Genomic DNA, 14,928 nt, shown 5'->3' with positions numbered 1-14,928 from the left:
AGAAACAGAAAAATAATATGAAATGGTGAAAAGATGTTCATTTTGTAATGTCATTTTATATTTTTCCTCCTAGATTTCCTCTTTTTACTTGATTATAGTAAGCGGAATTGCATACATATTAAGAGATAGGTTTGTTTCTCAGTTTCTTTGGCTCATCATTAATGAGGCAGCTGTTGGTGAGGTCTTACATTCTGTTCCCCCAAAAGCAGACCCAGCCTACTTCTTTACATGAATCCCAAAACAAAATAATTTGCTTAGGGAGGTGGATGAGGATGGGACTGTTAGTTTATAGTTTGGTTGGATGGGAACAAATTAGTGGGAATTTTTTTTTTATAACATTTGTAACCTGCAATTGAAGACCATTTGGGATAAGCAAATTAATCTTACAGTTATATTATGTACTTGTGTTTTCTAAATAACTTGTTTGGTTCTTTTAATTTCCTTTTCCAAAATCTTCATTCCTGATAAAGATTGGTCTGGTTTGCTCTAATAAGGCAGAGCTGTTTCCTAGCAATAGGAAATACTCAAATTTGATATGGACCCTTGCATGTATGCTCTTACTAATGATTGATGTGGAGAAGTTACGGCCAGAGTATGCCCCACTGCTACGGTTCCACAATAGCCTTCTGAGGTTGTTGCATTCTGAAAGTAAAATAGCTTGAAGAGGGCTAGTTTAACATTTTATCAGAAGAAACGTGAAGAGAACATAAAAATAAACATCAAACAAACAGTACACAACCTTTATGTATATATGCACACCATAACAGTACCAAGCAGAGTTGTTAGAGTGTGTGCAATTAATTTCTCATGTGTAGTATTAGCTGCCCTGTTGGTCTCCAGTAACCTTGCTCTCTCCAACAGTTCTGCTATGTTTATACTTAAATGGCAGAATGCTCCAGGAAAAAAATTATTCTCCTGAGGCATATGCTACAGAATCCAACTGAGTTAAATTGATAGGAAGTCAGAATAAGTCCTCAGAGGGTTTTTTTTTTAATTCTGCTAAAAAAATGTGAATTCAGTACTTATATTCTACTCAATATCTATTAGATGGCAGTGACTCTTAAACTCTGCTTTAAATCTTGGTCAGATTACACCAAGTTACCCCAGTACTGAGCGGTTCCTATTACCAGTCCTCTGAATCAGTTTTGCATGGGATGAGGGAAGATTCTTATAAACTTATTCTCATTTTAGTACCAAAAAACAAACAAACAAACAAAAAAACACCATAGTCCCACTCTATTTTTGTATTGAATTCAATAGAAACTTACCTGAGGGATGAAAATCAATGGCAATGTCCGTGTTATCTTTGGTAGATGAGGCTGAAAATGAAGTTGAAGTTTCTGAAACATTCTCACGTCAATTCATACACACTGTGGTTTGACAGTGTCATATTCATGGTCACTAGCTTCCACCACAGACCTTTGGGAGTATGCTTAGTGGCTATGCATGTCTCATGACCATCCTTCAGCCTCTCAGTGCCCACCCTGAATTTGATCGAGCATGCTGATGGTGGTGGTGGAATTTAAAAGGAGTGCCGCTACGAACAGGGAGCCATACTCAAGATCTTCACAACTGTGCATATCCATCAGAGGCATCTTTCATCCCCGAGTTGTGGGTGTCATTGAGGATGTCAATGGCTTTACTTGCCATGCTTCTTCACCTATGTAGAAGGCTGATAAAATTTACATACCAGTCTGCTCCCTGCTAACAAGATTATGACCTTGTTGAAGAAATGCTGCCATGGAATACTTTTGCAGAGTCTTTGAGATTCCATGGACACCGAGAAATAGGCTGGTGGTATGCGTGAAGTTTGCGTCTGCAGGAGTTAAGGCCTCTTCCTCCTGCACCAGACTCAGTCTAAAGAGGGGCCTGTGTTGTACGCTGTGTACCTTCTAATATCCCCACTCAGAAATTGCAAGAACTTCATCGGCTATCTAGCCTCAACTTCAGTGCAAGCAGAGAAATGTGACTGCAGACGATTTTAGCTAAAAGATGATCATCATCATCGTCATCATGTAACCATGTAGGCAGCAGAGTCATCCTTTCCTACCTCAGCCTCTATGAGGGAAATGGACTTAACTGCCCTGAAGGAAGAGAAGTCTCAAACCTTACTTACATGCTTACATTGCCCAGGTGCAAAGCACACCCCTAAGTTAGAGTCCTTGTGTCTGCAGAGCCTCATGATCTCAATAAACTGTATTTAAATAGGTAATCTCAAGTCTCTTGTTCCCAGCTGTTTAAAGTGCCCAGTCAAAGGTGAAAGGGAACTTAACCCTCACCTTCCTTCACATTGTGACCCCCAGATTTCTTCCTCTGCTCTGGGCCCTGTGAGGGAAGAAGGGAGCAGCCAGAGACTGCTGCCAGTGGTGATGGCTCCAAGCCCCAGCGCCTCCCAGCTCCAGGCTGCCGGAGCCACAGTAGCGCTGCTCAGACCATGGGCTGTGCATGGGCCATGCATACTAAAGACTTGATAACTTCATGTATTTGCTTATCAAAAGGGCTGATGTGGTCAGTTGCTCTGAGCTGACAGTTGCAGTCTTGGGGCTTGAAATTAATGTCCTTTTTGTTTTGCTTTCTGTATTAAGTTCGCATTGCTTTCCTTTGGTATTGTAGCTGGCCCAAGCGGTGTCCTGGGCGATGATCACAGAGAGACGGGCCTCGCGGCAGACGTGGGTGGGATGTGCTGGAGTCTCCCGAGGCCTCGGGGGCTTTCCAGCTCTCAGAGGAAATGCCATAGCAGTGAAAGCATTGCCGCAACCAGGCAGCCAGGGTGGGCGGTGGTGAGAGGTCCCGAAAACTGCAGTAGCGGGTGTAGTGCTCTTTGGCAGTGACCATCTGAGGGTGAGATGGTGTGAGACAGCCCAGTAACACAGGCGAAGGTAAATGGGAGCAGACGTAGGAGGACGTGTGATCTGCTGAGTTGTCTTTGAGAAAATGTAATCATAAAGGTACAGCTGCGTTATTAAATATAAATAGGCTTAGATGGGAATCTGTTCAGCCATATTTTTACCTTAAATACTAAATATATCAGAACATTAGCCACTAATACAAGCTTGCTTTTTTTTTTTTTTCAAAATGACTATCAAATTCTTTACACCTGTCTTGCTGTGCTGAAAAAACAGCAGCCAGGTAGTGAAAGGGTATCAAATCATAAATGTCCTAGAAAAACATCTTTTCTTCATAACAGTGGTCATTTCTACATTTTTATTTTAGCACAGGGAAAGAAAAACCATAGACATACACCTGTGGTACCTTTCACTGTTACTTGTAATGTTGCAATGCAACAGCTGCACAGACTTTATTTCAGGCATACTTATAAATCTTTGACTGTAAAATAATAATATGCCACAGCTGGCATAAACCAGTAATTTTCAACTTAGAAAACCGATTAAAACTATTTCAGCCAGGTGCATTAATAATGATTAAATCAATGGGGAGCTGTGAGACTGTGTCTGTCTTGTCATTTTTTACACCAAAAAATGAATGGTAAAACTTATCTTAGTGTATTAAGTTATTTAAATATAAGCACTTATTTCTGTGCTAAATTTTATCCAAATAGAATAACCTCCTAATGAGATTAGTAACACGTGTAAGTTTAGCATGAAGATAAATGATTATACAATCAGAACTATCTGGCTGTGCCTACAGATAAGAGTCAAATGTACATTTAGTCACTGGTACTGCAATATAGAAAGGATAGGCAAAGGGTTTTGTCATGAAAAAGTTGCTTAGAAAGGGTTACTTTTATAACTGAGTTTTTGTTGTTGTTGTTTAACTGCAAAACAATCCATAAAGGAGATAACGTCTTTTATCTAATTTAAAGCAAAGAGGAAAAAGTTTGTATAGACTGGGCTAACAAATGTAAAAGGGAAAATAAGAAGTCATATTTATGTCTGATTTTATTTAAATTTGTATTTGAGATTTTTTTAATGTTCAATAAAAAAGATGCAGATCATTCTTTTGCATTATATAATTTTGGTGATTGTTTAAAAAAAAACAGTTGCAGCTCAACTCATACTTTCAATGAAATAATAGATAATAAATAAATCCCAATTAATAAGTAAACTCCAACAGATTTGCACTGGATTTTACACTCTATTTCTTAATGGAAGGAAGTGATTGTTGAACTGTGAGAGTTAATAATTTCTTTGTTCACCATGTTGCTTTGTAGAGATATATTGATAAAGGAAACAGAACATATACATGGACGGCTGTGAATGGCACTGATTACAGGTAACTGATTTCTCTTCTAAGGCTTCTTTTGTTTAATTCAAGATCTTTTGGGTTTATTTTGGTTAACATTTTTAGTGTTACATTTGCTGTGCTAGCTAAGTCAGGAGGGCAATGAGCAAATCGGATCATCTTGCTTTGAGGCCTGCAGATTCTCCTGGGTTTGTTTAAACCCTTATTGCTCAGAACTGTTGCTCTGTCTCAGGACCAGCCCCTCAGTCCTTCACCCAGAATTACCACTACTGTGTTTCAGTAGGCAGATAGGAGGAGTGTATGATTCATGTGAAGAATCTTAGTTTGTCCCCTACTTTCTGTATCACAGTATAATTTGTTTTTTGATTTACACTTTCTCTTAGATCCCTCCTCCGAAATTTGTATCTAATTGTGATTAGTTTTTAACTAACTAGCACTGGTATTGCTTTGTATGTAAAAATCATATGGTGAATGGCAGCAAGAACAACTGAAGTAACAGTGAAAGGTATACCCCACTTGAATACAGTATTACAGCATATATTATGTCGAACTTTTTTTTTAACCACACAAGTCTGTGATATCAGAGGGAAAGTGGCAATTTGATACCATCCAGAAGAAATAAAGGTTTACCAAGTCCCAGAAAAGTTAAACTCCTCTAGCTCAAAACTAAGTATCTCTAGATGGTAGTAAAACTGAATCTACTTTTTGTGTCTTCAGTGTCCAATTTAGGTTGCCGGACCTTGCCAATCTGATCATACTGTCATTAAAAACATCATTGTTGGTGTAATAATTTAGATGCATAATGCAGAATTAAAAGCAAGGTTTTTTATTGCTATACGTATATAGTGTTTTAGAGAAGTAATATTTCTGCTGTGGTCGTCACAATAGTCCTCAGTCGTGCTGGCTTCTCTTTGCTGCTTTGCACTCTACAGACATACAGCCAGTGAGAGTGCAGACATTAATTTGTAGGCAAAACCAAACAAAATTAGTTTTAACAAGTGAATGTAAATGTAGGACTTTATATTTTATTCAGAGTCCTGTTTTTCTGCTGAATTGCTTCTGTCTTTATATTCAGTAAGAAAAGAAGTTTATCTTTTTACTCATGGTATGCCATCTAGCAATCAGAAAAGAAACACATTTGATTTATATGACTTCTTAGTTCTTACTGAGCTTCCTGGCATGAGATACAGCAATAAATCCATGAAGTCACATTGCAGCAAGCCCTTTAAATATAAAATTATAGATTTTAATTAGCAATTTCTGTTAGCAATAACCGTTAATGACAGGTAAACTGCTACTGATTTCCCCAGAGGAGAATTGGTAGAAGGCTATCACTAAATGTTCAGCAATCTTACTTACATTCTGTTTAAATGGCAAATGTATTGTTAAAGGTCATCTCCTTTATGGCCCGGTTGTGCAACTTGTTTTAATGTTAATTCCTGTAGCTATCCATTAGAACCCATTGCAGTTCTATAGTCATGAAAACTGAGTGCAAATATTCAGGCTGTGATGTGGGAGATGATGATACATCTCTGATGATGATTTGTACCTGCTGCCCTTCACATACCTTTTTAGAGCTAACCTTTCATACATGTGTATTGAATTTAGTGGTGAAAAGTAGCCCTGTAATTAATAAATGCATATATATATAAACAAAAAGGAGTTATATTGTAAATGCATTGCAAATCTTAATGTGATGTTCAAAGGTTATTAGTGGTGACTGCATCATTCAGGAAAACATTTTGCTTCTTGAAGGTAATGTGAATTCAAGTACTGTAAGATATATTTCATAATATATAGCTGTCTTATCAGTAACAGGACAACCAGTCAGCATATGCTGCTTGCACATCAGTGAAGTTCTATACACTGTTTTTTACAGTTAATGACCACTTTGACATGTATTACATTGTGATGCCAAATGTGATGAAGATTCAAGAAATCATGTAGTTTACTATTTGGAATAATATGTCCATAAAGGAAATTCCTTGCTTACCAATAAAGAAGTGCATTTATGCCTAAATGCATAAATAGGAATGAAAATAAACTCTGGGAACTTCAAGACTGGTATGAACCTACTTGTATCTATTAGAAAATATGGGGCTAGTGTGTCACTATATGACTATTTCATCTCACAATGATCCAGCTTCCAAAGTTGTTAATTGCTTTCAAAGAACATAAAAGCTGAAATTAGAAAACTGCTTCAAAAAGCATAAGGGTTCTCCATTAAATTGTTTATGTCTTCATTTTTTGTTTATACTTGCCTCGTTTCTATTGCAGTTTGGCATTGGTATTACCATCATACAGCTTTTATTATATTAAAGCCAAAATAGAAGAACCAATAACTCAAGCCAGATGTAAGTACTGTGAAGGTTGCCTGGTTTTGTCGAGTATTGCCAAGGCTCAGATTTACTTAAAAATGCAATGTTTAAAATTCATAAAATTTGTGGAATTCACTAGTGTTATCATGATGTACCCAAAATCTGCAGCAATGATTCTAATCCATTGTAACATCCAAGGTACAAGAAATATTCTACATAGCTAGAATATGTGTAGGTACCCCGGTTTCACTGGCAACCCCTTCCCCCTTGCTATGTACCTGTAGAATCATTGCTTTGTGTATCCTCTGTTGCTGTCATTTTAAGGGTCTGTATACTAATATTCTCATTCTATTAGCTAAATATTATGATTTGGATGATAGTAGCAAAGCTTCTTTTGTTATTTTTGCAGCAGTTACAGTGCCACATCTAGCAAATTAGCTCTGATGCCCTTTAGAAATAGATTAATGAGAAAGTGTTGTTTGGTTTGGCTTGCAGCTGCTTTTTTATGTTGCGCTTTACAAATAGTTTTAGTGGATGTTTGCGATAATATTTTTGGATTAGACTAATTTCAAGCCGTTTACAGATTCTGGAGAGATAATGGGAAATGATACTTGTGAGTATTCAAAAGCTTTTTGTTTATTAGATGTAGTTTAACTGTAATCTGGATAGACAAAATAGAACACATCACATCCTTTTAACTTTATCTGAATTTTACAATAAAGTTGACCAAATATGTAGATAAGTACAAAGTTAGAAAAGCACTATGAAGCTCTTTGACAGGCTCCTAGTTTAGAGAAAACTTGATTAGCAGTAAGTCACTGTCCTCTTTCATCACCTCCTGGATATGAGACAGAATATGGCAAGTTTTTACTAAAAAGTGAATCTGTGTTTTTATTTTGTAACTTTGTCAAATAGTGAGTAGTTTAAAATTAAGTTTTAGTGAGTGAATATGGTTCTCTTTATGGATTGGATCATCTGGTTTTGCACTTATGTCAATATAACCTGCAAAACAGACCCTTGAAATAGCCACAGTATATAGAAGGTACTTGAGAGAGAATTGGCAAGGACATATTCTTCAGTCTTCAGAGATGTTTGTCTTTTTTCCAGACTACAGCTGTACATAAATTGAACCTTTGATCTATCAATGCACAATATTTTTATTCAAGGGGCTGTTTGAATAAAATATTGGTTTGTGACCCCTTTTGCTTTACCCTGTTTTTTTCTGTTTCCCTGCTTTCTCTTTCTGATGGATAGTGGCAATCAAAAAGGGCAAGTATATTCTTGTTGCTCAATTTCCTTCTGTTTACTACAGTTGATATTTTTTCACTTATATTTCTATTCCTACTGGACATTCCCTTCTGTATTCATCATCTCAGGATTTCTCCCATTATCATTGGGTGCCATAGCAAAAGAAAGGAAAAAAAAAAAAGATCTAAAGTGCTTTTCTGTTTTCATGCACATTTCAGTATGTGGTTAATCTCTAATCCTTGTTTGTCTGGTCCTATCATCTGGTGTTCGGTGACACCAGCTTTTTAAAGCCATTATTTTCAGTAGCATTTAAAGTGATTTTTATAAAGATGAGTTTGTAAAAGCTATTGCTGAAAATACTGTAAACAACGATTTACCATTGTGTTCTAACTGCTCAGTGTCCCAAATATTTCTTTGTATCAGACTGTAATTCTAATGAAAATGTGCCACACATTTTCATGTTTTCATGTTAATTAAATGTCACGTCTAACTAAATTGTTGCAGAAACATTATTGTTGCCAGATGTGTTGTGTGTAATAATCAAGTAATTTCTTCCCACACTCTGAAATACTGACAACTATACAGTATAGTAGTAAGAAAGTATTCCAAAATAAACATTCCTTTCTAAGTTCATGGATGCATGCAAAAGCTAGTCAAATAATTCAAGAAAAAAAAATGATGACAATGAGCCCAGTTTACTTATTTGACGTTTTCTCTTCATCTTTTTAGACTCGGAAACACTGAAGCTTGATCATTTTGATGAAGCTGGCTATACGTTTATAGCACCAAGGTTGGTCAATTTGCCAGTAGTAAGCATTATTTCAGCAGTAAATAGGAAATTTGATCAGATTAAAGACATTTACGAAACATGGACTCGACCAATAAAATTTAATTTTGATAATAGAAATAGTAAGTAAAAGAGCAATGATTAAACTTATGTTTTCTAAGATCAATCTTTTTTTCTTGCTAGAGTGTAAATAGGATTTTCAGACCCTGTTTTGTTTCTAAATTAATTAGAGAGGTCTGTAAAATCTGAGCTGTCATGGTCTTCTGGTAGTTTTAATAGATATCTTATACACCTCTGTTCATTTCTTGTGGCTGTGACTTTTAAGATTTTATTGCTTTATACCTTAGCTTCTCATTTGTAAGGGAGGAACCATAATACCCACCTCTTCAGATTTTTTTTTTTTTTAAGGATAAAGAGTGTTAAAGCTGTAATATATTATTACTATCATCATCATCATCATCCTCTCCATCACTTTAGGCTGAATTATTTTTTTGATTCACTGAACAAAAAGATTCATTGAGTCATTGAAAATTGATTAAGTGCAATATTTCTGTGAGTTTTCTTGTGGATTTGTGCAGTCCTAATTGCCCTTGTAAATGCATGTTTGTTAAGGGAAACATACTAGGATGAATAGTTCTGAAAAATAAAGTTCCTTTGAAAGATAGTTATGATAAATAATGGAAGTTCTGTACCTTCAAGATTAATCTAGAATTGTTCTTGTTTCTTATCTTACAAATTTCTGTATCCTACTAAATTTATACTCTCTTTAGATTGATTCATACGTAAGACATATTCCTCTATCTTCAAATGTATTCTTAGCCTAACCATTTAATTTAATTTCTCTGAAGGACGGAAGTTGTCTCAGTTAGTGGTTGCCACCAAGTTACTAATTGTTAAACTGACCTACATGAACAAAGCCTGTTTGATATGGAGCTCTGTAGAAATGTGGATGTTGGTATAGTATGGCAAATTCTGCCTATACTCTTTCAGGATCCTAATAGAGTAAGTAAAGGGTAGTAAGATAGCTTATTCATAAGAAATACTTGGACAGACTTCTTTTGTTCATAAAGTTAATGTAGTTTATAGAGTTTGTTTAAGAAGAGAGCTATCCTCTTTGTTGCTGAACAAATACTCAGCACGTATGTTGTGTCCTTCCAAATTTATCATACTCTCCACATTTTAATTAGAATTGAGCTTGCTTAATCCCATTCAACATCCAACATTTGCCTTCAAAATGCCCAGTGACTATTATTGTGCATGCTTATATACAGTGAATTGCCCAATGATACATTGCTTTAATATATTGCATTATGTAAATGACAGTAGTTTACTATTTATCTATTTTGCATGTAAAAAAGAGTGTATGTGGTATGTACCATATTAAAATTGTCTTTAAGAAGATCTCATCCCATAAATCCAACCCTAGCTGAGCATTAACTGGCTATCTCTCTTAACAGCAATCCACATATTTTCCCATACAGCCTAACCTAGTAGGAGTTTAAATTCACTGGGCATTTCCTTGTTGAATTTACAGACTCTATTGGGCCCTAGCTTTATAGTGTACACTGTCCAGACAACTTTTTCTAAGAAAATAAGCTTTATCTCCTGCATGGAGTTCTCTTGTAGTTAAGGTTTAGGCAGGCACTTGAATTCTATTTCCTGTGGATGCCTGAAATATTATTAGATGTAGTCAGGAGTAGGGCTAAAGTTATATCGACCATGGGGGTTGCAATAGTGCCAACAACCCTTCACACAACATTCTAATGTGAGTACCTGACCTTTGTATAAATCTTAAGTAATTACTATAACTAATGCTGCTAAAGCAACTGCCTGAATTCTATTAACAAGCAGAGGGAGGTTCTGTCCTAAATTGAGGCATTTTAAGTCATCTAGGTAGTCATTAACATTGAGAGCAAGGTGGGAGGACTTGGTCCTCCACTCTGAGATCTCCAAGGACTGGAGCACTGGGCTGAGCTTGGTAGTTTACTGAATGCATCTGTCCGCATTCAGGGAGCAGCGTCTGACCCCCTGTTCTGTCCCGTCATGAGCAGTCAATCCAAAGTTAGTTTGGTCCTCTCTTGTGCTGACCTTCTAGAGATGCCCATAGTGAGTATCGTCAGGGGACTGGGGTTTGCTTCTTTCTGGGTGAGTTTTCTAACCAGTGAAATATCATGCAGACTACAGATGGCACCACTGCTTCATCAGGCATATTATCCTCAAAAAAAAAATGACATGGGAAGAAAGTACCTATGATATCCTGCTGGTTCTCTGTGCCATCAATTGTAGACATGGTCGAACTTCTGTTAGAATTTCTGTAGGCTGGATAACTTTTGGAAATCCCTGATTTCGCCAATCAGTGGAGATGGCTAAGATGGAAAAGGGATCTATGATAGCTGGGTCGAATATCCCTCTGCAGATCTGTGGAGGAACTCTTCTCTGTTTCTTTGGTTAGGGTCCCACAGTCCTGCTTGAACTTTGGAATATCTGAGCTTCAGTAGCATATTAAACAAAGCTGACAAGACTGTTTTGTTATTTTTCAGAGAATACTGTAATGATGTAAAAAAATCAGAAAACAACACTGAATTCCTATTAAACTTCAATGAATTTATTGATAGAAATACTCCAAGCAGTCCTTCATGTAAGTATTCTTCTTGATTCACTGAAATTATGCCTTTAGAAAAATACTTATTTGTAAACGAGATAGTCAAAGTGACAACTTACATGTCCAAGTCCATGTTTTGGAGTTTTATCTGTACTGATTTTTTTTTTTTTTTAATAGAATTACATGTAGCAGTGGATTTCTCTACCCAAGTCGAGATTCTAAAATTAGTTTGCAGTTTTCTGGGTTCATTTAGAAGTGATTGAAGGTCATTATGCCTACAGTGTTGGCCATGCTTTCCTTCACCAGTATATTCTAACAGCATTCAAATGCCAATTGGTTTTCCTACACGCCAAAATTTTTTGAATTCATAGTTTTTCTTCTTGATCAAATCAGCCAAAGTAAGTCTCAATAAGACTTTAAAATCTCTTAATGAAATCTTCTGTGTGATTTCTTGTCAGTTTGTATAACCAAAATAACTAAATAAAATAACCAAAATAACCAATAACCAAATAAAAGATTAAAAAAAAATACTATTACTGGTTCACAAATTGTTTAAAGTGATCTCACCTGGGCTTGAGTAGTTTAAGATCCCAGCTGGATGTAACTGCTGCAGTGGTGAGCACTGGACTTTGGGGTGGTACTCACATACTGAAATTGGGCCCTAAACCATCTTTACAATGAATGAGGAAAGGTAGGCATTTGAACAAACCATCAGTAATGAGTTAATGTGCTGTTCTCATGAGGAGTTCAATGTCTGGATTTGTTTATTCATGTATACAACTTTGATGAGCTTTATTAATCACTTTTAAACAATTGAATTTTTTTTCCTTGCTTTCCTCAAGTCTTTCTGACATGTTGCTATTAGGGACCACTGATCAACTTGAGGGGGAGACCAGGACTTCTTGTGTAGTATTTTTCATCCAGAAAAAAATAACATAAGAATGTCTTTGCTAGACCATATAACTGAAGGGTTGTACACTTAGATATGAAATCTTCTTACAGTGAAACTGTCTTATAAGGCTATTTTTTCAATTGTTTTTCTATACAGTGATCTCACTCATTGATAAATCACTGTCTGACTGAAATTTAATTGAGTCCCTTGACTCAATCTTGGAAATAAAAGCATTCATTTCAAGTGACTAAACTGGTTAATAAATGAAAACTCTAGCTTAATATTTGGCACCAGTTTTATAAACTAGTTTTGAGGACACATTTAATGATAATATAGTGTACACCAGGGCTTAGTAAGTAATTATGCCAAAAATACTAAATTTTTGCTAGGTTTCATTTTGGAATCAAATTCCCATTTTTCCTTTTGTTTTTTCTAATAACTCTACATTACTTTAAAATACTCCCCCGAAAAAGTAAACAAACAATATTGACAGAAGGAAGCAGTGGCTATGAGAATTGTACTTGGCTAAAAAGGCTTTTTTCAGGAAATAACTAACATAATCCTTAAACCGAAACGATATATGTAGTATATAATTTTAATGGCTGTTATTTTTTGACTCATCTCATTTAACCTTAGCCCATTATTAGCCAAGAAGTCTAAGCTAGCTGTGTCAGCTTCCTCTGTAGCTACTAAGGGGACAGTAAGAGCAATTCACCCTACTTGTCTTAGACATCTGCTTTGTGTAAGCAAGTATCACTTTTGGGAGGTATATGGAATACAAGGGGATCCTAAACCAAAGGCACAACTAACAGAATATTGGGTGTCTGGATTAGCAGAGATAAAAACCACTCTGAGAGACATATATTGATATTTATATTCGGATAGAGTTTCCATTTAATTTCTAGGAAAATGTGGATGCAGCAAGGCCCTCCAAATCCAATCCGTGGGAAAATTAGCAGGGGTTTGTCATTTGTTTCAGCTGAAGAAATATTTTTAAAGCAGTACCCTGAACTTATGTTACATACTGTACCATGGCAGTGTGCAGGTGAATGGGCAGGTGGGTCTGGGGCATTAGATTCCGTTTAACAGGGTGACCTGATTAAGTAATGTGCATATCTTAATTAGAATTAAATTAACAGTGCCTCATGCTGGTGGATCAGAGCTCATAGCTCTGTGTATAGCATGCGTAAGCATTCAGGTTTCAGTTAGTTTTACCAAAAAAGCATTTTTGCTAAGGCTTGCAAAACTTCTTATTACCAAATATTGTATTTATCAATTTTTCTGTGAAAGCAGTTTGAATTAGGGTGTTTTTTATGAAAGCATCAGTCTGTTTCCTGGAATCTGAAACCTGGGTTGAAACCCAGGGTATGTCATGGGTCTGTACGAAGCAAAAGTGAAAAAGGGTTTTTTGTGCATTTTTATTTTTCCCCAGAAGGAGTTTTCGGTCCCTTCTGCAGGGCAGAGCTGGTGGAGTTTTGCACAGGTCAGATTCAGGGCTGTAGCTTCCAGTTATGATTCTGACACTAATTTGTTGTGTGACATTGGAGTCCAAGTGCCAGATTTTTCCTTTACGTTATTCAGTTCCAGTTTTGTTCTGCTTTTTCCTCTTTAGCCTTGCTTTTCCACAGTGATAAAAAGGAAATTAAAGTATGTACTTTCTTCAGTTGACCATTCCAAGAACTTTCTGGTGCAAAGTGGTGCTGAGAAGGATGCCTGAGAAGCGCTGACCTCAAACCTTTTTTTCAAAGTTACTTGGAAAGGACATACCTATCTAAGTTATTTATTCAAAATTAGTTTATTTCCCTGTGCCCATTTTTTGATAGAAGACAATATATTTTTGAGAGGCCAGTACTTAACTGAGTTAAATAAATTTATATTGTAGTCGAATTATCTCCATTTCTGTAATGTGTAAGAGTCAGTACTCAAAGTAAGAATTAAGTGTTGTTTAATTACATGCTTTGAGAAACTGAGATGACAAATGTTTGAATGAAAGCATGCTTTAAAAATGAGTTAATTTCCAAATTCAACCCAGGGGCCTTGCAAAATTGGGACCTTTTCTCTTAAGCAATTTGCTTATTTCTACAATGCAAAGATAGTTTTATAAAATACAATGAGGGAAAAGCTTAAATGAAGCCAACAATTTCAGAACAGTCTATTTAACAGCAAGTACTTGAAGTAACTTGAAGTTAATCTAAGAGAAGTGGCCCGATTTTCAGAGGCAGTAGCATCTTGATGACTTGGAATTTAATTTTAACAATTTAATAAAACTCACTGTCGTACGGTTTCAGATGAGTGTCTTAACTCTTTTGCTAGGTAATACTGATATGGTCATTAGAGTTTTGCTGGATGCAGGATTTACAAATGAACTTGCCCAAAATTACTGGAGTAAGCTGTCTTTGTAAGTATTATTTTCATTGGCTGTGATTTTTTTTATGAATTTCAAAGTTTGAAAAACAAATTATTTCTAGTGATTTGCTAATAAAGCAATATATGTGTGTATACATATATATATAATATATATAAAATGTTTACACAGGGTAGATATTTAATTAGTAGTTATGTACTTAAATGGCAACCCTTGACATGGGAACTTGGAAGAATTTCAGTTAGTTTTCATTTTAAATCTTATTTTTGTTTATAGCGATGGAGTTGTTGCACAATTTGTTGTTACGGATGGTGGGATTACTAGAGTGTTCCCCAAAAGGTAAGAATTTGTTATAAAATAATATAACATGAAGATAAATTTTAAAACCTCTAAAGGTGCAATGTTAAATGGCTGTTGCACGTACAACTGGAATGACTGGGAATCACAAAGGCACTTTCACAGAAACTCTTTAAGTTGCTTTTCCATCGTATTCTCCTGTATGGTATGGGGGAG

The 14,928-nt window shown here is 35.9% G+C and overlaps 1 protein-coding gene across 1 annotated transcript in view; it reads left to right on the top strand.

Moving 5' to 3' along the window:
* Window positions 1–14,928, top strand: part of CACNA2D1 (calcium voltage-gated channel auxiliary subunit alpha2delta 1) — a 163,343-nt gene that overhangs the window by 131,819 nt on the left and 16,596 nt on the right. The window contains exons 17-23 of the mRNA XM_026068895.1: window positions 4,172–4,233; window positions 6,481–6,557; window positions 7,776–7,790; window positions 8,499–8,559; window positions 11,097–11,194; window positions 14,364–14,448; window positions 14,692–14,754. Of these exons, the coding sequence (XP_025924680.1) occupies window positions 4,172–4,233; window positions 6,481–6,557; window positions 7,776–7,790; window positions 8,499–8,559; window positions 11,097–11,194; window positions 14,364–14,448; window positions 14,692–14,754 (461 nt within the window). The remainder of the gene's footprint in view (window positions 1–4,171; window positions 4,234–6,480; window positions 6,558–7,775; window positions 7,791–8,498; window positions 8,560–11,096; window positions 11,195–14,363; window positions 14,449–14,691; window positions 14,755–14,928) is intronic.

This window comes from Apteryx rowi, unplaced genomic scaffold (genome assembly GCF_003343035.1).
Source record: "Apteryx rowi isolate R43461 unplaced genomic scaffold, aptRow1 scaffold_282, whole genome shotgun sequence".
In the NCBI taxonomy this organism is placed as follows: Eukaryota; Metazoa; Chordata; class Aves; order Apterygiformes; family Apterygidae; genus Apteryx; species Apteryx rowi.
The sequence above is the reverse complement of the archived record's forward strand: the minus strand, read 5'-3'. Positions and strand labels throughout refer to the sequence as shown.